Source organism: Pseudozyma flocculosa (genome assembly GCF_000417875.1).
Source record: "Pseudozyma flocculosa PF-1 unplaced genomic scaffold scaffold00007, whole genome shotgun sequence".
Taxonomy (NCBI): Eukaryota; Fungi; Basidiomycota; class Ustilaginomycetes; order Ustilaginales; family Ustilaginaceae; genus Pseudozyma; species Pseudozyma flocculosa.
Genome location: NW_006920875.1, coordinates 871,413 through 897,388, shown reverse-complemented (window position 1 = coordinate 897,388; position 25,976 = coordinate 871,413). Strand labels below are relative to the sequence as shown.

The 25,976-nt window shown below is 64.9% G+C and overlaps 9 protein-coding genes across 9 annotated transcripts in view; 5 read left to right on the top strand and 4 right to left on the bottom strand.

Annotated features, from left to right (window-relative positions):
* PFL1_02687 (uncharacterized protein) overlaps window positions 1-1,226 on the top strand; it is a gene marked incomplete at both ends in the record, with an annotated part of 2,964 nt that extends 1,738 nt beyond the window's left edge. The window contains one exon of the mRNA XM_007880201.1: window positions 6-1,226. Within this exon, the coding sequence (XP_007878392.1) occupies window positions 6-1,226 (1,221 nt within the window). The remainder of the gene's footprint in view (window positions 1-5) is intronic.
* Window positions 1,227-3,372: 2,146 nt separating this feature from the next.
* Window positions 3,373-3,858, top strand: PFL1_02686 (uncharacterized protein; the record flags this gene model as incomplete). Its single annotated transcript, XM_007880200.1, has 1 exon — window positions 3,373-3,858. The coding sequence occupies one exon, from the start codon at window positions 3,373-3,375 to the stop codon at window positions 3,856-3,858; it is 486 nt and encodes a 161-aa protein (XP_007878391.1).
* Window positions 3,859-4,349: 491 nt separating this feature from the next.
* Window positions 4,350-5,509, top strand: PFL1_02685 (uncharacterized protein; the record flags this gene model as incomplete). The annotated part of the gene is made up of 2 exons (XM_007880199.1): window positions 4,350-4,487; window positions 4,628-5,509. The coding sequence occupies 2 exons, from the start codon at window positions 4,350-4,352 to the stop codon at window positions 5,507-5,509; spliced, it is 1,020 nt and encodes a 339-aa protein (XP_007878390.1).
* Window positions 5,510-8,775: 3,266 nt separating this feature from the next.
* On the bottom strand, window positions 8,776-10,449 carry PFL1_02684 (uncharacterized protein; the record flags this gene model as incomplete). Its single annotated transcript, XM_007880198.1, has 1 exon — window positions 8,776-10,449. One exon carries the CDS (start codon window positions 10,447-10,449, stop codon window positions 8,776-8,778), a length of 1,674 nt encoding a protein of 557 aa, XP_007878389.1.
* A 1,408-nt stretch (window positions 10,450-11,857) lies between these two features.
* On the bottom strand, window positions 11,858-13,011 carry PFL1_02683 (uncharacterized protein; the record flags this gene model as incomplete). The annotated part of the gene is made up of 3 exons (XM_007880197.1): window positions 11,858-12,110; window positions 12,229-12,777; window positions 12,884-13,011. The coding sequence occupies 3 exons, from the start codon at window positions 13,009-13,011 to the stop codon at window positions 11,858-11,860; spliced, it is 930 nt and encodes a 309-aa protein (XP_007878388.1).
* A 706-nt stretch (window positions 13,012-13,717) lies between these two features.
* Window positions 13,718-15,158, bottom strand: PFL1_02682 (uncharacterized protein; the record flags this gene model as incomplete). Its single annotated transcript, XM_007880196.1, has 2 exons — window positions 13,718-13,972; window positions 14,112-15,158. The coding sequence occupies 2 exons, from the start codon at window positions 15,156-15,158 to the stop codon at window positions 13,718-13,720; spliced, it is 1,302 nt and encodes a 433-aa protein (XP_007878387.1).
* Window positions 15,159-15,854: 696 nt separating this feature from the next.
* On the top strand, window positions 15,855-16,969 carry PFL1_02681 (uncharacterized protein; the record flags this gene model as incomplete). The annotated part of the gene is made up of 5 exons (XM_007880195.1): window positions 15,855-16,036; window positions 16,157-16,338; window positions 16,442-16,603; window positions 16,710-16,809; window positions 16,915-16,969. The coding sequence occupies 5 exons, from the start codon at window positions 15,855-15,857 to the stop codon at window positions 16,967-16,969; spliced, it is 681 nt and encodes a 226-aa protein (XP_007878386.1).
* A 4,393-nt stretch (window positions 16,970-21,362) lies between these two features.
* PFL1_02680 (uncharacterized protein) lies at window positions 21,363-24,344 on the top strand (the record flags this gene model as incomplete). Its single annotated transcript, XM_007880194.1, has 2 exons — window positions 21,363-21,754; window positions 21,896-24,344. The coding sequence occupies 2 exons, from the start codon at window positions 21,363-21,365 to the stop codon at window positions 24,342-24,344; spliced, it is 2,841 nt and encodes a 946-aa protein (XP_007878385.1).
* Window positions 24,345-24,743: 399 nt separating this feature from the next.
* Window positions 24,744-25,976, bottom strand: part of PFL1_02679 (uncharacterized protein) — a gene marked incomplete at both ends in the record, with an annotated part of 3,190 nt that continues 1,957 nt past the window's right edge. The window contains 2 exons of the mRNA XM_007880193.1: window positions 24,744-25,647; window positions 25,771-25,957. Of these exons, the coding sequence (XP_007878384.1) occupies window positions 24,744-25,647; window positions 25,771-25,957 (1,091 nt within the window). The remainder of the gene's footprint in view (window positions 25,648-25,770; window positions 25,958-25,976) is intronic.

Here is a 25,976-nt window from a genome sequence, read left to right as displayed (position 1 = left end):
CCAAGCGCAACGCCGCTCCCCCCTCGCTGCCGCTGTCGCCCGCGTCGGACGCGCCGCTGGTCGGGCTGGCGTTTAAGCTCGAGGAGGGCAAGTACGGCCAGCTGACCTACATGCGCGTCTACCAGGGCACGCTGCGCCGCGGCAACCTCATCTTCAACGCGCGCACGGGCAAAAAGGTCAAGGTGCCGCGCCTGGTGCGCATGCACTCGAACGACATGGAGGACGTCGACGAGATCGGGGCGGGCGAGATCTGCGCCATGTTTGGCGTCGAGTGCTCGTCGGGCGACACCTTCACCGACGGCACGACGCAGCTGAGCATGACGTCGATGTTTGTGCCCGAGCCCGTCATCTCGCTCGCCATCACGCCCGAGGGCAAGGAGTCGTCGCAGAACTTTTCGCGCGCCCTCAACCGCTTCCAGAAGGAGGACCCGACGTTCCGGGTGCACGTCGACAAGGAGTCAAACGAGACCATCATCTCGGGCATGGGCGAGCTCCACCTCGAGATCTACGTCGAGCGGATGCGGCGCGAGTACAACGTGCCGTGCACGACGGGCAAGCCGCGCGTCGCCTTCCGCGAGACGATCACGCAGCCGGCCAAGTTTGCCTACACGCACAAGAAGCAGACGGGCGGCGCGGGCCAGTTTGGCCGCGTCATGGGCTACATTGAGCCGATGGAGGTGGATCCGGAGACGGGCTCGGACGTGGCGTTCGACAACCGCGTCGTCGGCGGCTCGATCCCCAACGGCTACTTCCCGGCGTGCGAAAAGGGCTTCCACGACGCGCTCGAAAAGGGCGCGCTGTCGGGCCACCAGGTGACGGGCGTGCGCTTCGTGCTCGAGGACGGCGCGGCGCACTCGGTCGACTCGTCGGAGCTGGCCTTCCGCCTGGCGACGGCGGGCGCGTTCCGCGAGGCGTACGCCAAGGCGGCGCCCGTCATCCTCGAGCCCAAGATGACGGTCGAGGTGGTGGCGCCCACCGAGTTCCAGGGCGCCGTGATTGGCGCGCTCAACCAGCGCAAGGGCACCATCAGCGACACCGAGGTGCGCGAGGACGAATTCACCCTGACGGCCGAGGTGTCGCTCAACGACATGTTTGGCTACTCGTCGCAGCTGCGCGGCCTCACCCAGGGCAAGGGCGAGTTCAGCATGGAGTACAAGTGCCACGTCCCCGTCATGATGAACGTGCAGAAGGAGATGAACGAGGCATACAAGAAGAGGAGCAAGTAGCACGTAGATTGATCGCCGCGCGCCACAACGCATATAGACGCACCCAGTTGCACCACATCCCCACTCTTTCCGGCCCTCTGCTCTGCTCTGGTCTGGTCTGCTCTGCTCTGCTCTGGTCTGGTCTGGTCTGACTCGTGCGAGCCCCTGCCAGCGTGTCACTGCTGTGCGTGCGCTCTAGGGGGGGATATGACACAAATGACGGTGGCAAAGGGCCGAGCGACGGGGGATCCGCGAGACGAGAGCGAATTCCGGCGGACGAGAAAGGAAGCCGTGCGACGAGGCGAGCAGGTGCCTACCCTGGTCATGGGTGACGGAGCAGGCTCCATGCCATCGAGGCACCAGAATGGTGTCAAGACGAATCTGCTGCAGCGGGCCGGGGGGCGGGGGCGGGGACGGGAAGGGGGACGACAATGGGGGCGATGATTCGACGCCAAACGCTCCGCCTCGACGCCTCTCCTCTCCATCACGCGGACTCCACACGCCAAGGGGCTGACAGTAAGTCAATCTTATCAGAGCAAGCGACGCCCATTCGGCCGTGGTCTGTGACGATACAACGGCTCGTCTGCGGGTAACGTCGAGATGCCGGGAGGAGGGGAAGCGATGCTGGTGTCGCAGCCATGACCGGTCGGATCTCTTCTCATTTCGCCGGAGGATAGCACGGCGTACGGTACTGTAGGTGTCTGTGCTTTGGTCGGGGATCGTCGCCCGTCTCCCGGGAACGTACGTTTGTCGCTCAACGGCAAGACAGGCAACCAGGCAGGCATACGGTCTAATCGAATCGAATCGGATCGGGTTGGAGGGCAGTCAGGGGGGTCCCCTCTGGCTGAGAGAGACAGGGACGGGGCGACCCCTTGCCTGCCTGCCTGCCTGCTGGCCTGCAGCGCGGCTCTGGCTACGGCTGCGGCAGCGGCTGCCTAGCCTGCCAATTTGATGCGTGTGCACGGTTCGTCTTGCTCGGCATGGAACGATATGAAGAAGCAAGAAGCGGCCAGTGGTGGTGATTGAAGCGGCATGCCGGTCTGTGCTCCAGTTGCGCCAGAGTGGACACTAAGCGGGGCAGGCGGGCGGGCTTGGACTGAGCCCAGCGTTATGCGGGGATGCAGGTACGGCCTAGGGCCTCCTGACTTTCCAGTACAGAGTACCTCGACCCACCTCGCGGCTCCTCTCTGGTTCTGTCGGTGCAAGAGGATGCGATGCGATGCGATGCGATGCTACGGTAGCCAACAGCGCGGGACGGCTTCTGTCGTTCAGTGGTCAAAGCTGGTGGGTTTTACCCGGCCAGGCCAGTCTCTTTTGCTGACTGGCTAAGCCACGCCACGCCGCGGAGTGCCGGTGCCGGCTGACGGCGTCTAGGCTGTCGAATTGGGCCGGGCTTCGGCTAGGCTTTGCTCTGCTGCGACCCGTTACCCCTGACTGCGCCCTACCCCCCCACCGCCACGATGGACCACGCCGACTGAGCGTTCCTTGCTTGCTTCCCTGCCAGCCTGCCTGCCCGCCTGCCGTATCTGATTGCTGCGCCCTCGCACCCCGTGCGCCCTTAGCTTGTCCTTGTCCTTGTCCTTGCTTGCTTGCACGCTTGCTTGCACGCTTGCATCGGCCGTCGTCTGTCCCCAGCAAGGCCGCACAGCCAAGGCAAGAACAGGCACACACGCGCACCAACCCCCTTGATCTACTTCTCCTGCCTCCCGCCTCCCGCCTCCTGCCTTGCCGCTCCTCGCTCCCAGGGCCGAACATCTGCGTACGCCACACGAACTGACCGGCCCGATCGACATCCCAGCCATGCGGCGCGGTGCGGTACCAAGCACTGGCCCAGCCACCGGGCACACACGCTTCGCTTCGCCGCGCTGCCCTGCTGAGCTCCCCCAAGGCTGAGGCAGCCTTCGCTAGCGCCGTACCTTGCTTGGCCCTCTTCATCTACGCACCTCGTACAGCATGCCCCGTCGCACACGAACCTTCTGACCTCACCGGCATCCATTCACACTCTCGCGCTGCGCTGCGCCGCTCATCGACGGCGCTAGAGCCCTTCGCTCGTTCCTTCTGGCCACCTTAAGCAGGACGGCCGTGCACAAAGAGCCAGCAGACATACAAGAGCAAGGCAGCGCCGCTCAAACCCTGGCCTCTACTGTATCCAGCCTATCTCTCGACTATGAGTGAGCTGGGACCTGCTACTGTACCTCGCCCCCTTGCCGATCAGGTCTCACTCCTGCCAGTGGCATACGAAAGAGAAGATACTACTCTGGAGCGGGCAAATGGCGCGACGCAGGTACCGACCCCCCAACCGTCCTTGCTCCGGTCCATGGAACCCCCTCGCCTCGCTTCGCTTCGCCGCACAGAAGCTCCCGACGTACCCCTGTACCGCTACCGTACCGCCACGCCGGGTGGCGATCCTGCCTGCTCTGATACGCCCATGACCCTTGCACCGCTCCCAGGCCCCCTCGCCCTGCCCTGCCGGTCAGCGCCTCGCCCTCGACCCGCCATGTCCGCGGGGGAGGGACTACACACCACCACCTCGGCACCCGACCGCCCTCGAAGCTACCCTCCCGTACCGTGGCAGGCCCATGATCTTCCATCGCAGCCGGCATCGTCTAGGTGCAGACGAGGGTGCGAAGCGAAGGACACGGCGAGGTTCTGACTGCAGCCCCTTCGTCCTTCTGCCCTCGCCCCCTTGCCGTGATCACCTTGTTCCCTCGTCGATCCTCCGCAGGAGTCGGATCGATGATCACACGGGGATGTGCAAGGAACAGTGGCCGGGATCAGCCTGATCTCGCTGCCGCGCACCTCCCCCGTATCGAGGCAACAGGGAGCGAGGACCGAGATGACCAACGAAACCGCCACCTGGCCGTATATAACCCTGGCCACGCTCTCGCCATACCCTCCCATCCTTCATCCTCACTGACCCCTTCATCCCAGCAAAGCATCCTCCGGCGACCTCTTTCCCCCCTCTCTTCTCCACCCTCCTCCCCTCTCCTCGGACACCGTCTCGAAACCCACGCTCTTTGACCGTCACCGACGCACCACCCTCGCTTGCTATACCTTGCCCTCTCTCTGCCTCTCCATCTCCCCTCTCGGACCTCGTCGCGCCATCTCGCAACTTCTCCCTCTCCCCAACTACCTTCGCCCAAGATGCAGATGCGTATCAACCGGATCGTCGCCTCGCTCGGCGTCCTCGTCACGGTCGCCATCATGACCGCCTCGAGCTCCGTCTCGGCCGATGTCGTCCAGATCCGCGAGGACTCGGTCTTTGCCCGCAACTACGAGCGCGTGAGTTGCCGCCCCCTCCATCTCTCGACCGCGTCGTGTCGTCGTTCGGGTCGTGCCACACGCGGAGGCCGAGCACGATACTGACACCTTCCACTCGACCTGTCCACCGCTGCTCGCATCTTCGCGACGCTGTCGCACAGGCTGTCGCGGCCGACTTTGACCACACGCCGCGCTTCGAAAAGCGCCGCCCGCACAAGCGCCACAACAAGAGCACGCCCGTCGAGGACAAGTGCGGCCGCCCCACGCCCACCAAGAAACCCGCTCACAAGGGACACCACCACGGTCACCACGGCCACGGCGGCAAGGGTGGCAACAACAACAACAACAGCAGCAACAACGACGACGACGACGACGACTACAGCGAGAACCACTCGAGCTGGAACTCGGAGTCGCACTCTTCGGCGTCGGCTGCGTCGGCGTCGAGCTCGGCGTCGGCCGCCCAGGCTTCGCAGAGCTCGAGCAGCCACTCGAGCTCGAGCAACACGAACAACACCGACGGAAAGGGCGGCAAGGGCGGCAGCAGCAGCAGCAACAGCAGCTCGTCGGACCACTCGTCGAGCAGCTCGTCGAACTCGAGCTCGAGCAGCTCGTCGTCCTCGAGCAGCAGCTCTACATCGAGCTCCAGCTCCAGCGGATCCTCGTCGTCGTCGTCGTCCGGAGGCAGCCACCACGGCGGCAGCGGCAACGGCGGCAACGGCGGTGGCGACTCGTCTTCGGGCAAGCCCTCTTCCAACGGCACCTGCCCGCGTGGCTGGTCGCCCGCGCGCAACGGCGACACGCTCGTGTCGAACAAGAACTCGCTGCTGGACCTGAGCGACCTCTCGATCAACCTCAGCATCCTCTCGGCCAACGGCGACGCCAAGCAGGAGACGCACAAGGCGACGGCCAAGCCCAAGTGCAAGGGCAACGCCTGCTGCTACCAGGTCGTCAAGAGCGGCACCACGACCGTCATCAACGACAACTCGCTCATCAACCTCAAGGGCGCCAGCATCGACGTGTGCATCCTCGGCATCTGCCTCTGAGGTCCCCCCTTCGCCCAGGTCGTTCCGATACAGGCTCTGGCTGGTTGGTTCAGGTGGACCGGGTCGAGGGTCGAGGGGTCTAGGGACGATTCTTCTCGTTCGTCGCCGACCTCTTGTCTGCCCGACGCGCCCACCTCCCCCACGATACCGCCTCGTCCCATCACGCGACCGATACCACTTCGCCCGCCCTCGTTGCTTCTGTTGCTCTCGCTCGTTTGCCGTCGTTACCCCGTGCTGTCACCCCCGTGTGGAATGCCCTGCCTATCCTACCCCGCTCTGCTTGCTCTGCCATTGCCTCACATTGGCCCCCATCGCCTTGCTATCAGGGGCGTAATTCAATTCGACTGCTGTAAAGGGACATTCGCATTGCTTGCTTCGTATGACTCTCCCGAGTGAGCTGCTCGTCGCCGCCTGACACCTCATCTGCCGTAAGCCGAAGGTACACGGCAACCTCCTCGTGTCGCGCCCCCACCTTTGTCATGGGAGGGGGAGATCTCGACCGGCACGATGGCACGACCTCCCTACCTAACCAGCAACTCGAATAAGCGGCCTACCTTCCTACGTAGGCTTGAATGAACGACCCACCTTTTCTCGCAACCCGAACCCACCCGCTTCTCCCGCAACGATACACGCCCACGCCATCGGCCGGTCGAGCGCCTTCCGGCTGGTGGGGCGCCAGTTGCTCGTCTCATCCTCGGAACGACGCTGCCGACACTTTGTCTGCCCCTGTTCGCCCGCTGGATCGGCATGGCATCCGTGTCAGAGTGTCAGGCTTCGGGAGGGAACAAGAACAGGATAAAGAGGGAAGAGGGCGAGGGGGAAGCATGGCCCCGTCTCCCATACCACCAACCCCTCCCCATCTTGCAACTTGCAAGACCAGCTCGTTGGTCTCGATACATCCCCTCTAGCCACTCGTCCGGTGAGCTTCTACGCGTCGTGATGGCAGATATCCCTGCGCTGCCGCAACGCTCGCTGACATATTCCCCCTCTCCCAACCACCATCCTCCTCCCCCTCCCCCCATCGTTCACCCCTGCCGGCTCATGCGGTACTACCGTCCCTCCCTGCTTCTGCCCGCCGGAGGCGATGATGCAGACACGCAGAACGACGATGAAGCTCTCCACAGTCCTGGCGCTCGTGGCCGCCTCGATTCCCCTCGCCATGGCCAAAGCCCCCTCGCAGGACCACTGGTACATATACGACGACCCAGGCCACACGTACATGAGGGACTGCTGGTCCTCGCCCGACTATCGAGGCCTCTGGCTCGGCCCAGCGGCCAGATGCCTGCCATCGGGATACTGTCCAGAGATGGGCTACGGCGCCTTTTACCAGACCTGCGAGCAAATTGGCTCCCTCACACCGCCCAACGACAATTAACGAGGGTCAGGGCGGGCGTTGGGGGGTCTCGATTACATTCTCGTGGCCGCAAGGGCGCACAGCGGCGATGTCATGGACGCTCGAGGGGCCTGGACCCCCACTTGGCCTGCGTGAGGAGGTGGGAACAAGGGCTGCATCCGGGCTTGCTTGCTCGACTCGTCGTTTTCCGAAGGGGTCACGACTTCTCTCGTGGGGGTTGTCGGCATGTATGTATGGTCAGCGCTCGAACATTGCCTTCCTGTACACCAGGATCCAAGTCGACTGCTGTAAAGAGCTTCACTTCGATTGCTTCGAATCGGTCGCTGCGCCGCGCGACACCGGCTCCAGCTTACGCTTCGCCTGATCCTAGCCGCCGCCGATGCGCGTCTCGCTCTGGATCCACGCAAGAGATCTCCCAAATATGTAAGGATCTCAGCCGTCGGGACAGTGCGACCGGTGGTGGGATTGGCAACTGCGGCCACGTGGCGCACAGCCTTGGTCATGGCCGAATCGGAGGGGTCACTCGGACAGGAGTCGAACGGGACCAAAGAAACGGGATCCGACGGTGCTCTCGAGCTACAGTCGTCGTTTGGCCGCAGTCTCATTTCGGCATGTGGGGGTTCGTCGGACATCTCTTCCGAAGCTCCTGGTCAGTACGTGCTCGCACCTTTGTCCTTGCTGTGGTCGGTCGATAGGGTGGGGGGGAAGGAAGGATCAAAAGGACGGAGGAGGACACTCACCGAAGCCGCTAGCACCCACCTGCGCGTCTCCCTTCCTACCAGCACCACCCAAACCCTCGCACCGTATGTATACTGCCTGCGTGTCTACGCCTGCCTTTCCTCGTCGAACAACGGCATGTCGACACGTCCTGACACCCTTTTCCTGGACCGCTTCAGTCCCCCTCCTCGACAGCCATCATGAAGCTCGCCGTAGCCTTGGCCTGTTCGATGGCCCTGATGGCGCACAGTGCCACGGCAGCCGCCACGGCCGACCAGGAAGTCTGGCTCACGTTGGACCACGGACAGTGGTGGTACTGCGGAGTCAACCGCGCCTACCGAGGCCTGTTCCTGGGCGCGGCGGCGAGGTGCAAGCCGACCAACATCTGCGATATGAGCTCTGACGCTTTGGAATTGCTGTGCGATGAGCTTCACGGCGGATTTGGGCCCGTCGACCAGTGATGGAGCGACCTCGGGCGCAGATGGAGACCAGGCACCTGCTACGGTTCAGGTCTGGATATGATGCTTACGTCGTACGAACTGGAGCCGCAGCTGGTCCACGCCTTGGCCCAGGAGATCAACGTGTAACGCCACAGTTTCGGCCCGCTGAAACCCTGCGACAGCGCTTCAATGGCGCCCCCCGTGACGTGTACGGCGCGCCTGTGCCTGTGCCCATCCATTCTCGAGACGTCCTTGTCGTTCGAGGCCCTCGCCGTGCTGCGCTGCCACGCTGGACCCGGGCTTGCTCGACTACTGCTTCTGTCTTTGGGCACGTGCTGGACCCTCGGACGTCTCTTCCAAGCCACTGTTGAGTGCTCGCACCTTTAGCCTTGCTGTGGTCGGTCGGTCGGATGGGGACGCCAAGGGATCAAAAGGGCGAGGTGGAACTCGCACGCCTCTCACCGTGACCGCTAGCACCGACCTGCGCGTTTGCCTTCCTACCTGCACCGCCCAAACCCTGGCTGAGGCTGTACCCTCCATGCCTGCCATCGCCTCGACACGTCTTCTTTCCCTCGAGCCAGCCAAAGGCCACCTTCGCACATGGCATGGCATAGCAACGCCAGGGAAACCAGGAAGCCGAGGTAGAGCGCCGACCTCGACTGCGGCAGCCACCGTTCCGTTGCTCTTTGTTACCGGACGCAGCACCAGGACGCTGTGCAGGGTCGACCGGCCGAGGTCCGGCAGAGGCACGGCCGCTACGACTCGTTCCTCGTCTGGGCCTTTGCGAGCACAGTGGCTAGACGACGATGCTCGACCAGGAGCGCAGAGTAGACGTCGACCATGACGGCATCGGGCGCCGCCACCTCGACCAGTCGGCGCGCGTCCACGTTGATCGCGACCTCGGATCCTTGCCTGCCGTTTGCATCTCGTTGCACCCGCGTGCGCCTAGCTGCGTGTGGCGTCCAGGACGACGTCGACGTCGGGCTCAGGGGCACGTCGGTGTGCGGTGCGGCGAGACCGTAGGTCTGCTCGACGACGCGCTCGAATGAATCGAACCTGCTCGCATCGGCTTCAAAGAGACCGTACAGCGCCGCTCCCACCATCGCCCGACGCGCTCGCGGCAGCGGCTTGGGCGTCTCGCTGGCCCTCTCGACGTCGTCCCGAGCCACGACGACGGAGCCGCCCACCACGTCGCGGACGACGCTCGCGACGCTTGGGTCGCCCGCCGCTTTGCCCCAGCCGTAGACGCGGCGCGGTTGCGGGCGCAGCGTCGCTGCTCTTCGACGAGTCCCGCCACGTTCATCGTCCGCAGCACCGGAAGCAGCAGCGGCGGCAGCAGCGGCGGAGGTGGCAATGTCTTCGAGGGCGGAGCGCATCGCCATGGCCTGGCCCTCGAGCACCACCCTCGGGTCGGCCCTGGTATCGCCAAACGCCGGCACCGCCTCTCCGGCCTCGAAGCGGTGCAGGCCACGACGCGGGCCGCGCGGCGCAAAGAGGGCGTAGCGCTTGTCGTCGAGCGACGGCGTGGCGCCAAAGGGCACGGCGTGGACCACCTTGGAAAACGTGCTCCACCGGCCGCTCGCCGACGTATCGCGCGCAATCTGGCGCGCCTCTGCCGCTCCCTCGAAGCGGACCACGGCCAGCCAGCGTCGCGACGGATCGACGGGGTCGGGCAGGAGCTGCGCCGGGGCGTCCAGGCTCGGGAGTGCCCGAGGGTCCGAGAGCGGTACGATCATCTCGTCGTGCGTCGAGGAGGTGCCGAGCCCGATATCGTTGTCTTGGGGCAAAAACGAGAGGAACGCCGCGACCGACGACGGTAGGCAAGGCGCCACGATGCAGCTCCGGTCGAAGCCGAAGCGCTGCTGCAGCCAGTGCGAGACAGTATTCTGCTGCTGCCGCTGTGCTGGAGAAACTGCGGCCGAGTCAATCGGTCCGAGCTTGGCAGCCAATTGGGGCACGAGCGTCTCGCCACCGATCGATGCAAGCCGATCTCCGGACCAGCGAGGTGGCTCGTGCTCGAGTTCGTCGATGGCGGCCAGGCCAGTTGCGGCCGCCACGCTCTTCGACATGCCAACCACGCGACCCGCCAGGAGCGACGCGACCAGGCCAGCGTCGGTCGTGGTGTGCGCTGTGCTCGCCGAGGGTGTCGTGTAGAGCGACGGCTGTATGGACGCGCCTCGACCGCACAGCCGCGCGATCCCTTCTGCGAAAGCGCCGGGTGGGTCCTTGCTGCCTTGCTGCTGCGACGACACGGTGGGGAATGCGGGCATCGCGCTGGCGACGCCATCGAGGGGCGCTCGATCGTTGGATGCCGCCGGGACGGTGTCGGACAAGGCGAAGGAAGGCGTGGCCAGCTGGCAAGGGAGCGACAGGCGGGGCGACAACCTCGCCAACATCTCGTTTGCCTCGACCGTGAGGCAGAGGGGCATGTCGATCTGATCGCGTCGACAGGTGCAGCGACGCAGGCACTCGTCAGTCGCGCAAGACCCGATGGCCACACGTCGATACACCGCCGCGGCTGGATCAGACTGGACTCACTGCACCACAGCAGCCGATGGCACGGACGCGCGAGAGGTCGATGCGGCCGTCGCCCGCGCATCGTTCGAGGAGGATGTCGAGGGCATGGATCAACCTGCTCGCCCTGCACGCTCGGGCCCTGTCACGTCGACGCCCAGCAGACACGGTGCGGAGTCAGCTTCAACCTCTTTCATGTCTCCAGCGGCCATACGACGACGATTCCGGGACGGAGGGGTCAACGTACATGGCATCGAGATCCGTGTTGAAGACGACGTGGTGCACATAGAGGATCGCCAGGCGGTCCGAGGCGTCGAGCACGACGAGGCTGAGCCGATGTGCCTGGCTCTCAATACCGATTACGAGGTCCCGTCGCTGCTGGGCCGTCGGGTACGTCGAGCGCCATGCTGAGGGACGCTGCAGATGAGGGCCTTGATGGACGGGAGGGTCACGATGCATTGTATCGACGACCAACTTGCACAGAGGGCGAGGCGGCGAGTGGTCGGTACCTCCTGTTGGTGGCCCTGACCTCCCCTTATCAAGTCGCACGCAACGCCGGCCCTCATCACCTCGGTTGCCCAGGTACTGCCCAGACGGAACCCTCACCGCCTTCCGCTCTCGGCGCGGAACCCAGCTCGAGGACAAACGAAGACACCGGCCAGAATCGCAAATGAAGTGCGGACGCAGGCAGACGACGTCGGCAAGCCAGCAAACCAGCCAGCCAGCAAACCAGCCGGCTAGCAAGCCTGTACCGGGCTGTGTGACCTACGAGGAGCGCCACGCTGCTGCTGGGCGCCCAACCTTGTCGTCTGCGCAGTCCAACGCGCCCCGCATCGCCGGCCGAAGGAGCGGAATGGAGCTGAAGGCTCCCCTCCTCCGCCCTCCCCCACGTCGTCGACGCCTCCGGCCGCGCGGCGCCCCGACGAGCCGCGCAAGCTCTGCGCCGACACCGCACCCGTGCCGTTCCGAAGGTGGCGTGTGTCCAGCATGGGCCCGCACAAAACATCAAGCTCGACCGCGTGGTACCGAGCAGCGACCCGACCGTCACACGACCGTGACACGGCCCGTGGCGCTGCAACCTTGTTCCAAGGTCAGCGTGGCGATGGTACTGTGGTGCAGAAGGCCCGGTTTTCGTTCCGCGAAGCCCGGCAGTCCCGGTATCATTGGCCGGCGAGGCTGGTGGCGTCGGTCAATTCGGCCTCTTTGCGCTTAAGATGGGGCGTCGTGAGGGTGACAGGATCATTATCGCATTCGTCCCGCTCGCTCCTCGACCAGATAGTGGCCCGGACGTCTCTCCGGCCTTGAAAAACTGCGCGTTCCGAACTAGGCGGTGCCTCCGCCTCCGCTTCCGCTCGTGCCCTCGGTCGATGTCGCAGATCCGCCGTCCTTCTCCACCTCCTTTGCGACAATGTCGTCGGCGATGCGCTTGATGTCCTCGGCGCTCTGCTCCTTTGTCTTTCCGCCCGCCGCTTCCGCCTTGCTGCCGCTGCTGCTGTCGGAGAGAGAGGCGGCGCTGGGCCGCTGCAGCGCCTGCGCCTCCTCCATCAGCTTGGATCCGATGCCGACCTCGTGATACCTGGGGGTGGACGGTCGGTGCGGAGGGGAAGAACGGTACGGTCAGCCATTCCACTCGAGGATCAACTCTGCTCCCTGCTGAGACCGGCTCGGAGCGCCGGGGGGCCGACGGAACGCACCTCATGAGCTCCGCCTTCATGCCGACACCGGGGAGCGCGTGGATGCGCAGAAAGTGGAGCCACCGGTCGACGACCTCGTCGTTGGCGTCAAACACCTTGATGGCGCGGCTGTGCGTCTTGCGCCAGAAGTTCTCCTGGCTCTTTTTGTGCACAAAGGGGCTTCTCGGCACCGTCCAGAGGGCGGTGCGGACGGGCAGGTGGGCGGTGCCCGACACGGGGATGCCGAGCGAGAAGGCGGCCTTGCGTGCAAAGTCGCAAAGGAGGTCGAGGTTCTGCAGCGAGTCGCCGTAGCAGCGGAGGTGGAGTGTGGCGACGTGGATGCCGTGCGTCTTTGGTTGGGTCTCGGTGGGCAGTAGGCACGAGGGGATCTCAAACTCGGGCTCGGGCTTCTGCCCGGTCGCGGTCGAGGCAGAGACAGCATCAGTGGCGGCGGCAGACGAAGAAGACGAGGGCTGGCCGCTTCCCCGAAGCGTAGAACCGAGCGATTGCTCCTTCCTTAGCTGGTTGAGCGTCGCGGCCTCGGCGGGTGCAGCGGCTCGGGACGAAGATCTAAGAGATGGCGGTGCAAGGTGCGGAGGCGCATGTAGTGTTTGGTCAGCGTCAGGACTGATCTATGCTGCTCTGCATGAGGAGGAGGTGCGCTGGCGGTACTCACGCCAACGTCCGCGCCGCTTGGTAGATGACCCGGCTCGACGAAGAAGCCGAAGCGCCCGAGATGAGTGCCGAAGACGATGGCTTTGCGGCGGCGGCCTGCAGCGCGAGCTTCGAGCACCTGAAAGCCATGCCTTGTATCGAGGTCGGGACGTGTACGGTGGAGAGGGTAGGGAGGTGATGACGGTGTTCTGGTTGGGATCCGGGGCGCACGGTAGGCTAAGGTGGAGATGGTGGTGAACGAGCACGGAGCGAGAGGGCGGCAGTTGCGGCCAGAAAAAAGACGGCACCGCGGCAGGCGACTCAGGCCAGGCGGGCAGCGGGACCCTCGAGTTCTTCCCGCATTTTGATCGCGCCACCGGCACTCGCACGAGAAAGCGCACCCAAAGGCGGCGCCGCGACCTCTACGTCGCAACATGTTCAGACGGTTCTCACGCCACACGACGAGCAGCAGGATATGATGGCTGGGGGTTTTGGGGCAGCAGCACATGGCTACGCTCGAAAGGGTATCTTGCCAGGTACACGGCGGGGCGAGCGCAAGCTAGAAGGGATGACGACGTGCGAGCAGGATCGGGTAGACGGGCCAGCAGCGGTGGGGGGGTCAGGGAGTGTGGATGCACCAGGCTGGATGGGGCCAGAGCGGCGGCGAATGCGAGGAGAGGCCGTGGTACCGTGGGCATGGGCATGCTGGGGAGGAGGCCTTGAGCACGAGAGACGAAACCGGGATGGGGTGGACGGAGCGATGCAGGGGCCAAGGACGAAGACGAGGAAAGGGACGAGGCGAGGAGCGGAGCAACGGTCGCAGCGCACGATGCTGCCGCTGCTGGACAACTAGCCTTCAGATCAGGCTGAGCTCGAGCGTCCACACCCGCCTTGCCCACACCCGCACCTTCCGCCCAGTGCCGTTCTTGAGCATCTCGACCTCCTCTGGCGTCATGCCAGCGTCGGGCTCGGCGCTGGTGGCGTCAGCGACGGTGCTCAGTCCCACCGAGACCGCCGTCGAGGCAGCGTCGTTGGAGTCGGCCGCCGCCGGGTTGGGCTTCTGGTCGGGATGCGGCAGGACAATGTCGACGCCATCCCACCAGCATTTCCGCTGCGGGCCATGTCAATCCAGGCATCGGGGCGGATAGAGACAGGGAGGCAAAGGTCAGCGACCGTGGGGCCAACGGTAGCGAGCATAGCGCGAAAGCAGTGGCGAAGGAAACAGATGGCTCGGCTCGCCGACGACTCACCGCAGGTTTCCTCCAGAAGAGCAGCAGCTTCTGCGCCGTGGCCAGCTGCTGGTGGTCGACCTTCATGCCCTGGAACATGCTGGTCTGGCCCGTCTCGTCGTAGTAGTCGTTGGCCTCGGCCGAGTCGGGACGGATGCCCTGGGCCTCGAGCTCGCCGGCGTGGGCGATGCCCGTCTTGAGCAGCACGAGGGCGATTGAGGTGATGCAGCAGCGCGAGGGCTCGAGGGCACGGAAGCCCCAGGTGTCGTTGCGGTCAAAGCCGCTCATGCAGAGCATGTCGATGAGGTGCTGCTCGGCGAGGTTGTTTTCCTTGTTGACGTTGCGCTGGAGCGCGGTAAAGATCTGCTTGCGGTCAAGCAGCGCGCGGCCGCATGACTGCTTGAGCGAGAGGAGCGCCGGCGTCGGATGCCCAGACTCGGGGTTGGTCGTCTCGAGCTTGGAAATGTCGATGTCGCTCTCGGTCGCCAGCCGGTCGCCAGAGGGCTGGGTCAGCTTGCCGCCGGGGCCCGAAGCGGCCGTCCTGGGCCTCTTTGGCGGGATGGCAAAGTACTCGAGCTCCTCTCGCAGGACAATGATGGCCTGCTTGTTGAGGAGCGGGTTCTGACCCATGCCCGGCCCCCCACCATAGAGGCCGTTGGGGTCGGAGAAGTCGGCCGAGGACTGCTGGTAGTGGTGCGCGCCACCGTTGCCGCCGAAGGCCGAGGGGCGGAACTTGCCCGGCTGGTCATCGATGCCGTAGAAGTCGTCCTGTGCCGTCTTGAAGAAGCTGAGGACGTAGGAGAGGCACTGGGGGTCGAAGTCGACGAGGTAGACCTCCTCGTCGTCGTCGGCGTCGTCGTTTCCGTCGTCGTCAAAGGACTGTGGCTGCTTTGGCTGGCGCGCAAGGACGAGGCCGTTTGGGAAGAGGCAGAGGAGCACCGACTCGGGGAGGTTCATGAGGGTGTCGCGCTCGATGGTGAAGCGGGTGCCGCGGAGGTCGAGGGTGAGCTGGGTGAGCTGCTGGCCCGGGTCCGAGGCGGTGGCATCGAGGGTGTCGTCGGACATCATCTTGGCGTTGGCGGTGGCGGCGGCGGTGGTGGTGAGTCCCGGAGGCGGGTCAAAGGCGCAAGGGGTGTGCCGAGGATGCGCGCCCAAGGCTGGGTAAGCGGTGCGGTGCGATGTGAGCGGGAGTGCAGAGGATGAGCGTCAAGGTAGCAGCAGTGTAGTAGGAGCGAGGATGGATGAAGAGGGCAGTGTCAGTGTACCGAGGCAAGACGGGATGCTCCAAGACGATGGAGGGTAGAGTCGGGGTGTGGGGCCAGCGAGCAGCGAACGCCGCGGCGGCTGCGCGGGGAGCCAGGCAGGCAGACAGCCATGGCAGGCGAGGTGCGGCGGGTGTTGATGCCCGCCAGGCCAGTGCGGCTGATGCCTCGGCCATGTCTCTCGCGCGACAAAGTCTCGTCCCGCAGGCGTACGTGTGGAGCAGCTAGCCAGCCTGGCACTCTCAGGGTCGGCCAGAGGTCTGGCTGCCACGCCACGACGCACAGGACACCCCAAACCGAGCCGCGGGGGCAACAGCTCAAAAGTTGAAACAAGCTGGCGCCCAGACTTACTCACCACCACCGCCGTCACTCACCACTACCCGCCCACCGCCAAAGCAGAAGCCACCAACCAGCCAACCACGTTCATCGAGGCAGCCAGTCGCACCATCGCCACGTTAAGCTCGCACACCCTCTCGCAGTCCACTTTGCACCCCCGCGCGCCATGGTCCGCTCAACCCAGATCGCAAGGGTCTCGGACGGCCTGCCGCTCGCCCAGAGCGTCGACGACAGCCAGACCGAAAGCGACCTCTCCGAGTACAAGCAGCAGGCCAAGCTCATCTTTCGCAGAATCACGCCCGCATCCGAGCAGCGCTGCAGCATCGAGAGCGGCAAGTTCACCTTGCAGTGAGTAGCGCCCCGGCCGCCGAGGCTCGTCCCGTCGCCATCTTGCTTGTCGCTGACCCCTTCGGCCCGGTCATCGTCGTCGTCGTCCTCCTCGTGATGCTCGGCCGACATCGCCCGCAGCTACCTGATCTCGCCACCACCAGCGATGCCCAACTCGGTCGTCTACCTCACCATCGCAGACCGTTCCTACCCGCGCAAGCTCGCCTTTTCCTACCTCGACGAGCTCTCCAAGGAGTTTGAGCGCAGCTACGGCAGCCAGGTCGAGCAGCGCAGCTTGAGGCCATACGCCTTTGTCGGCTTCGGTGAGTCAGATGCGGCGTCGCGACGACCGAGGCGGCCCTCGCTCGATGTGTGCCCCTCGCCGCCGACTGACTCGACCCGCCTCGCGCCCGTCTCCCACGACAGACACCTTCATGCAGCGGACCAAGCGGCTGTACGAGGACTCGAGGACCGCGCAGTCGGCGGCATCTTCCAACCTCGACCAGCTCAACGAGGACCTGCAGGACGTGACGCGGATCATGACCAAGAACATGGAGGACCTCCTCTGGCGCGGCGACAGCCTAGATCGTGAGTGCCTGCCCTCGTGCCCCCTCCCACCGAGGTCCGACGGATGGCTGCGCTCGTCCCACTCACCCGTCTGTCCCCACAATCTGACACCGTCGCCGTCGTGCAGAGATGTCACACATGTCGTCGTCGCTGCGGGACGAATCGCTCAAGTACCGAAAAGCGGCGAGGCAGATCAACCTCAACGCACTCTACCGGAAGTGGGCGCCGTGAGTCGGAGGCGTGCAGGCTTGCGTGCCCTGTTCATCCCCGATCGCACCAACTGATCCCCTTTTCCCCTTTTTGCTTGTTGTGCTCTTGCCGCCCGCCTCCAGAGTCGGCGCCATGGGCTTCATCTTCCTCTTTATCCTTTGGGTCAAGTTCTTCTGAGCCGGTCGGCAAGGCGCTCCAGCGATTGGCGGCGTCCGCCCCGCGCCTCTAAAATACCATGCTTTTTGTCGATGCCATGCCCGCAGTGGTGGTGTGTCGCGGCTGCCGTGCGTCTGTACTCGACTGGGCTCTGCAGCCGCTCCCGTGGTCGGTGCGGGCATGCGTGCGCGTGGGTCAGACGCCCAAAGCGCCCCAGACGAACAGATCTAGACGCTCGAGCAGGTCCGCAGACGATGGAGAGCGGGCTGACCGCGCCGCGCGCCTGGCGCCATCGAGCCAAATCGAGCCTCGAATGCCGGCTGTTGGGGTTGCGGCAGGGATGATGACGGCGGATGGCGTGGTGAAGGGCGATGGGCGAACAAAGCTGCCACCTCTTCGAGCGTCTGTCTCCCGACGTTGGACGATGGTGGTAGGTAGGTTGCCTGTGTGGAGATGGATGATGGGCTGGTCCGAGGTGGCACAAAGCCAAGATCCAGATGTCAATCCCCAAGACGGCCGAGACAGTCAACACCAGCCTGTCCGTCAGATGCCGAATAGCGAAATCACCTGGTCAGCCCTGGCTCCGACTCTGACCCCCCGGCTCCGGCTCTGGCTCCGGCTCTGGCTCTGGCTCTGGCTCTGACTCTGACTCTGGTCTGGTCTGAGATCGAGTGCCGATTCAGATTGATCAGACGGTGCGCGGCGATTGCAACAAAGCGGGGCAAGCAAGGTGCATCCTGGCGCAGTCATTGTCCTCTGTAGCGGCGTCGGTGGTGGCGCAGTCGAAGAAGAGTGTGGCATGGATGCGAGGAAGCGCAAGCAAAAAGCAAGGGCTCGAACAAATACGCAACACGGAAGAGCAGCCCGCAGATGTACTGGTAGTTGAGTCGGTGCAGACCTGCCTGCCCTGCCCATCAAGCTATAGTAGTAAGAGTAGAAGGCAGGATATGTAGGATCCGCGGCGCTTGCCTCGCCTCGACGTGCCTAATTCTCGCGACCTCCTTGCATTGCGCTTCGACTCGCTAGTAACAGGTAGGGTAATCAGTCGGCAGGGGGAAAGAGTCTCGTATCGTAGAGTAGCGAACTTCGACCTGCCTACTTGTACTGTACCTACTGTATCCGGTCCTCACGGGTCCTTTGGGAGGCCCGACTTCTTGGGCCCGCGGGTACTTTCTTCCTTCCGACGAGACAATAAAGAGAAGGAGACGATGCCGGTTTGGCTGGAGGTGCTTAACCTATGGTGTTGCCGCGGCAGAAGAGGTCAGGTACCGGTACCGGGATTGTACTGTGTACAGGAGCGTGGCGATGTCGTGGTCCATGTCGAGAGCGCACGGAAGAGGTCGAGGCTGTCGCTGTCGGCCAAACAGGCAGGGAGCACTCACTCCCTCTGCCCGACAAAGGTCCGAAGGTCCCCCCTCGATAGCAGGCTGGGATCTGAGCAGGCAGGCCAGGCCGGGCAAGACCTGACTGGACGTCGGTACTCTGATGCTCTGCCGTCCTTTGCCACCACCCTGGCCCTGGCTCGACGGCCAAATAGATCCGGTCGTCGAGACCACACTGGCCAGCGATGGCCACCTCGAGGATGACGACCGAGGTGGTCCGTGGGAAAGGAACGAGGTTGCGAAGATCCTCGGACCCTCGCCTCGCCCCTCACCCTCGCCCTCGCCTCTCGCTTCGCTTGGACCGTCGTGTATGTCTCGTTTCATTTCGTCTCGACGCGATCGACTTGAGCAGAAAGAGCGCGAATTCCGCCCGCAGCCTGTCTGCCGTCCGAGACCGTCTCGCGGGGCCGGGCGGGCGACGCACACGGCGAAGCTCGGAAGGAGGTCGGCGTGGCATGAAGCTACCCGGCCACCATCGCGTCGTATCGCGCATCCTGGGACCGCCTGGGACCGCCTGGTTACTCCGGCTAGTACGTACGTACTGGGCGCACACGGAAGACAGGTCGACGATGGTGGCGGGCATCTGCGCGAGCACATGTTGGCGTCTCTGGACATGTGGGCGCGTGATGCGCGCGGGCGTGCGGTGCACACACGGGGTCGCTGCGCCGTACAAAGGGCGGGAACACAGAGAGAGAGGAGCTGGTATCTATGAGGCGGGCACGCGCTCCTTGGCCCTCGAAGGCCATCTACAGCCACGGATAGGTAGCGGCAGCTGTTGGACGGTGGAATTGTCCTGTCAGACGCTTGCCTCTTCCCGCGTCACCGATTGGATCCTCTTCGGCGGCAAGAAGGTTTCAAGGCAGTCCAAGCCAGGGCAAGGTCGTTAGCATGAGTCGAACGCCACACGGCTTTACGTACGGGGTCGATAGGGGGTATCCGTGGAGCCCGAGGTTCAGGCTAGCTTCGGGGGCCACCGGGGACCAGTAGGCGTATAGGTACGGTACCTAGCTCGCGGAGCGTGCGACCGCGAGGGCGGGCGATTGAGACCTCTAGGCTGAGATAGACGGGTGGGGACGAATCGGTCGAGGGAGGTTGTTTGATGCGGGATATGACGGTAGCAAGCTCGTCGGTCGGTCGGCCGAGTCGTACGACGTCCGCGGGCGTGTCCTAGCCGCTTGCCTTGGCGAACGCAACGTACCTCAACGGCGGCCAGGATCGGCGAATGGTACGCGCGGTGGTCACGGCGGGCGGGTGACAGCGCCAGCTGATGGACGTGCAGCAGCATGCCGGTCCGCGGTGCGGTTGCCTGAAGATGGCGGTGGGTTGTCAAAAAGGCAGGCGTCGGTAGAAGGTTGGGGATGGGAGGTGCAGCATCGCGTAGGGTAGGGTGGGAAGCTCAAGGCATCGGCGCCTCGCTACCGGTAGCCTCGGCGGGTGTGGTACAGATAGTGGTTCGGTATAGGTACACTTGGCGGTAGACGACCGTACCGTGCGTTGGCGTCTGAGGGCGAGGGGCTACGCCTTGTAGGGCTACGTTGGGCGGTTTAGGGGGTACCCCCACCTGGCGTGCCTCGTGGGGTTGGAGCTACCTACCCTGTCCATATGCGGCAGGACGAGGGGCGAACGGAGGCATCCTAGCCTCTGCGGCGCAGGCTTCGGTGTGGCTTTTGCTTGCTTCTGCTTCGCTGGGGGGCTTTTGCTTGCTTGCTTGGTTTGCCCGCCTGCTGCTGCTGCTTGTTTGCTCGCACGCTACTGCAACGGCGCAGGCGGGCGGACGGCTACTCGGCTACGCCCGCGCTTCTTTGGACGCTCAGACTACATAGGCGTACGGAGCAGCGCCAGACCCACCAGCAGCACCATGCGATGCAGCTTGCTCGCAGCACACCTCGACACGTATGTACGCTGGACAAGGTCATGCTATGGCCATCATGCCCATGGTGTGGGCGTGCGTAGTGTAGTCACAGGCAGGCAGTCGGGACCCAAGAGGCGAGGCGAGGCGAGGCGAGCCAAAGCCAGCCCTGGCCAGGCGAGGTGCCAGCATCCAACCACTTCGGCACGACGGGCGGGCGAGCTCACAGCTATGTAGTACCGCTATACCACCTCTGCTCTCGTCGGTGGCAATGTCGACCGATCTTGACCTGCCTACCTGCCTGGTTAGGGGTCAGGACAGCCCGCAGGCAGACAGCTTGTCTGGCTCGCCCGCGTGTATGCTGGCCTCTACCTAACGCGGCCTCTCAATGCAACGCCGTCGAGGCCTGCCGTCGACCACGACCAGGTCGGCGGCAAAGGCCAGCCGACGTGTCTTGGGGCCGCCGAGTTAGACGAGGCCCAGATTCTAAGACTGCCTGCCGCCTCGACATCTTCCACCCTGCCCCTCCCAACATCGCCGATAGTCTGCAGCGACGTACGTGCGCTTGGCTAACCCTCGTGAGCCTGTCCCTCCTCTCGTTTCCTTCTTCCCTCGCCCATTTCGTACCTCGTCCAACGTCCTCGCCCACATAGATGACCCGGTTAGAGTGAGGTCGGCAGCACAAGAGGAGCACGAGCACGAGCACGAGCAAGAGCGAGAGCAAGAGCGAGAGCAAGAGCGAGAGCCTCTCGTGTAGCCGTGGCAGGCCTGGCAGGGGGGGCAGGGCGCGAGCACGACAACCTCCGCAGCGTAACCCAACGTCTTCGCCCTCTTCTGCGCCCCGCCTCTTTGCCGGCACCCGCAGGACGGGTACATATATCCACGTCGAATCCCCGCAACGGGGAGCTCATGTCGGTGTCGTCTCCCTCCCCGCGCCCTCCCCGCCGCTCCTTCTCGAATTCCTTCTTGGCTTCCTGTCGTCGTCCCCGCGACCGCAGCGCCTACCAGCCCCTCTTCGCTGGCCGTCGTCGATCCCAAGAAGGAGGTTCATCCTCTTTGGCCTGCCTCTCCCCCTCTCCTCCTCTCCTCCTCTCCTCCTCTTCTCCGTCCTCCTCTTCGTCACCACCCATTCTACATACCCCGCCGAGCCGCTCTCGGGCGGCCACAACGACCGCCGCGCGCCATGTCGTACAGGGCGCTCCACGAGCGCTTCGACCTGCCGGCGCCACCGCCGCGCAGCGAGTGGTCCATCAACCGCCCGCTCGAGTCGGACCGCGCCTGGCTGCCCGCCTCGCTCCTCGATTCCTCGGCTCCCGTGGCGGACCTGGACGCCTTTCTCAACAACCTCTTCCACCCGCACCTCGGCCGCTCCGTCTACATCCAGTGCAAGGTCCTCTCGGCCATCCTCGCCTGCCTCGTCCTCGTCCTTACCCTCATCATCGCACGCCGCTTCCACGACCGCGCCCTGTGGCTCTTTCGCCTCTCGCAGCGCTCCAACGGCAACCTCGTCGTGCCCAACTCAATCACCAACCTCTGCGTCATCCTCCTCTTCTACGCATGCATCCTCATCGCTTTGTGAGTTCCGCGCGGGGCGCAGGGACCTTCTCGGATTAGGTCCGAGGCAGGCAGGCAGGCAGGCAGGCAGGCAGGCGAGCTGACTCGGTGCAAACCTGCTGGTTGCGTGCCCTTGAAACCCTTCCTCACCTCGCCGCGCAGCGACTGGATGTGCGTCGGCTGGGGCGAGAACAAGGTGGCGCCCGACCACCTCTTCCTCTGGACCACGCTCATCTGGACCCCGCTGGCGCTCGGAGCCTACCTGGCCATGCTCGGCGTGGCCATGGCGCGGCCCGACGCCCTCAAGTCCATCTCGCCACAGTACAACCGGCCGCCGTCGATGGCGCTGCGCCTCGGCATCACGCCGCGCGTCGTCAATCTCGCCTTTCTCGCCGCGCCCCTTGCCCACCTCGCCGCCATCGCCGTGCCCATCTACCTGAGCGACCGGCACTGGCAGCACGCCCTCGGCCTCTACCGCGCCTGGAGCCAGCACTACGTCACGGCCGGCACTGCCGGCTCGCTGGACCGCGAGACGCTCGTCGAGGCGCAGCGGATCTGGTACGAGGTGCTCGAGTCGTGCAAGTGGGTCTGCGTCGCCTACTCGATCTGGAGCGTGACGGGCTTCGTGCTGGGCGTCGCCGAGCTCCTCGCCGGAGGCTCGCTCGCGCTCCTGGTGCGCAGGCAGATCAAGACGCTCAACAGCTTCAACCAGACGCACTCGTTTAGCGAGTCGTTTGCCGCCCAGCAGCGCGGACGCCAGCTCGAACAGCAGGTCATGCAGGCCGTCCGCGATGGTGCGGCCGCCGTCGACGGCACCGACGGCGGTATGGTTGCCACCGCCGCCCTCACTGACAAGTCCACCGCCCCATCGTCGGTCGGCGGTCGAAGACAGCGCGTCGGTAGCTCGACGCCGGCGTCGACTTCGATCTGGACGCTGCATCGGCGCTGGTTCAAGCCGTCGTCGGCGTCGAGCGTGCACGACACCGATTCCGAAGACCTGAGCGACCAGATGGCGTCGCAGTACTTTACCACGGCGCAGCTCGAGGCGCGCGACACGCCGGCGCCCACCTTTTTCCCCGCCGTCAAGCCGAGCACCTTCCGCCGCCCTCCGCGCGCCACGGCCCACAGCGGTCGCCGTGCCCAGCGGCGGTACCTGCAGGGCTTCTTTGCCGACATCATGGTCCAGTTTATCGGCATCACGATCGGGTGCGCCGTCTACGCCGGGTTGGGCGTGGCCATGGCGATGCAGTGGTACGCGGCGTGGGAGGGCAACAATGGCCAGTTTGTCCTCTCCCAGGGCGTGCTGTGGAGCAGCTACGGCGCCGTCGTGTGCGGCGGCGGCATCTTTAGCTGCATCTTTAGCCGCACCTACGAGCCCGTGCTGAGCAGCATGGCCGCCAACGGCACCGGCGTGCTGCGCCCGCGCATCCGCACCACGACCCAGAGCGGCAACGCGCTCGACGGCGGTAGCAGCCACGGCGGCCTCGATAGCGCCCTAGACGTCGGTGGCGAGGGCGTATCGCAGCAGCAGCCGCCGTCGGCGCGGAAGACGACGCTGGCCTGGGCCGCTTCCGCCTTCCAGCGGCACCACAACAATGCGCCCGAAATGAAGCAGGGCAGCCGCGGTGGGATCCTCGCGATGCGTCCCGTCGGGCCCGCAGCAGCAACAGCGGCGGCGGGGGGTGGCATGTCCAAGCAGGACGAGGTTGACGGGTCGTCGGAGACCGATTCCGTCCTCGACGATCCCTTCCTGAGCGCGCGCCGCACCTTCCGGCGTCCGAGCAACCGCACCCTGGCATCCGATACCGACATGGGCGACGGCGACGGCGACTACTACGACGAGAAGCTGCTCGACACGCAGCACCACCTTCGTTCCAACATGGACCGACGCGGCGGATCAAAGAACCAAGACGCCGCCCCCGCTGCCCTCGATGCCGATGGCGCTGCTACGGCTGCTCCTGGGCGAGGGATGCGCGGGGTGACGATTGAGGAGACGGTGACGAGGCGGTACGAGCGCACCGACACGGATCCCGTCATGGGTGCCATTGAAGTCTTCCATCGCGCGGAACACGACGACGAAGACTACGGCGGTGCCGGCCTGGGGTCGCCATCGGATGCGGCCACCTTGACGCCCTCGACTCCGTGGACGCCGTGGACGCCCGATACGCCCTTTACGCCTGGCTCGACAAGCCACCTCCTCGGCAGCGGTAAGGGGGGCGGATGCAAATCCATCGCGAGCAACCTCCAAGTCAACCGGAGCGTCAGCAGTCTGACCTCGGTCGTCGATCCGGCCATTGCCCTGCCCGTCGCACCCGCCGTGGCCATCACCGCGCCCGAGCCACCCCGCGACGCCGACCCTCGTCGCATCGTCCCAGCCGGCATCGGCAGCGGCGGCAACGGCGGCGGTGGCGGGGAGCTGGTCGGACTGGGCATCGACGAGTTGCAGCAGCACCAGCAGCAGAGTTGGACCCCGCCCGTGGCGTGGGAGAGCCCCGAAGTGGATCCGCACCTCGTCGCCGAACAGGCCAGTCGGCAGGTGCGCGCCCGGGCCCAGCGCAGCCAGTCGTACAAGCGCGACCCGCCCGGCGCTCCCGGTCCGCATGCCCGATGAGACGAGGCGAGATGAGACGAGATGAGATACCCCCCCTCGCTGCCTTTGATATACCCCCACTTGGCCCCCCGCTCCCCCTCGTCACCCTCCCTTGTCCTCACCCTTCCTTGCCCGGCCGGAATGAAAGAAGCGAAGGGAGAGAAGAGAAAGAACAAGAAACAAAAGGGTCGCGGATCGTCATTCAGCGACCTAGATGCCCACACCGAGGCCGAGAGGCCCAATGTATTACCTTACTTGCCCTGACCCCTACCTCATCACACTGGCCACCGCCGTCGTCGTCGTCGTCGTCGTCGTCGAGTGTCCAACAAAAGAAATCGATGCCGTCACCAGGCGACGGCCCCTTCCTCGATGACGTGGTACCGTAGTACTGAGCAGAGCAGAGCAGAGCATGCCACCCAATCACTGGATGAGGCCAAGAGCTCGGAGCTGCTCGAGCGTAACCGCCGATAACTGCTGCTGCTGCTGCTGTGGAGGCTGTGATGAGCCCTGATCGATCCCAGCGCTGCTACCGCCTCCGGTGCCGCCGCCGAGCAGTGCAGCGCCCTGCGCTCCTAGACCCAGGAGCTGCGCCAGACCGGCCAAGTCGGCCGATGGCAAGCCGCCGTTCGTCGATGCCACACCTAGCTGCGCCGGCGTCTGTTGAGGCTGCTGCTGCTGCTGCTGCTGTGGAGGAGGCGGTATTGGTGGCGGCTGCGGCTGCTGCAACGGCTGCTGTAATGGTGGTGGCGCCGCCTGCGGTGCGGACGGCGGTAACGCTTGCGGCTGTGGCTGTGGCTGTGGCTGTGGCTGTGGCTGCGTCTGCGTCTGCGTCTGCGACTGCGTCTGCGTCTGCTGCTGTGGCTGCGCCTGCAGTTGCGACTGCCGCTGCTGCTGCTGTTGTTGTTGCACCTGCTGCTGCTGCGTGGCCTGAGCAGCAAGTAGCCTCGCAAACGGCACGGGATCCTTGAACAGCACGCCGATCAGCTTGGGCGGCACGCTGCCCGGCGCCACATTCCTCTCTGCAGAGCTCGTCGGCTGCGTCGTGGCAAAGAGCACCAGCCCGGATCCGGCGCTGCTGCCGTGCCGGATAAACGCGCAGCTCTTTTTGGCATCCAGGCTGCCCGCCAGGCTGGCGTACATGGCCGCATTGCGGTCGGCCGGCACAGCGGCACCGCCGGCGTCGCCACCGGCCGACGGCGTACCGGGCGCCTCGGCCGCAAAGAGGACATAGGGCGCCCCCTGGCTCTGGGCGTAGATCTGCAGGTTGCGGGGAGCCAGCTGGCTGATGGCCGTGATTTGCAGCTTCTCCGGCCAGGGCAGCATCCTGTGCGGCGAAGATGTCGTGCAAAGACAAGATGCGAGAGGGTCAGGCAACCGCCCTTCGGATCAGCATTCTTCGCAACGGGCGCCTTTGTTGGCTCTTGCAGGCCGTCGCCTTGTCACTCACAGCTTTTCAAAGGCGTTGGCGTTGCTGGTGGCCGACACGTACGTCGAAATCTCCCTCTTTGCCTTGGTGACCGGGTCGCTGATGACGCTCCACGTGATGGGGCCCTTCCAAAAGGGGCGAGGCCGCGACGCTGCCTGTGCTGGCGCTGCTGCCGCGGCGCTACCCTGCTGTGCCGCGGCGGGCGCCGCTGGCGCGAGACGTGCGTT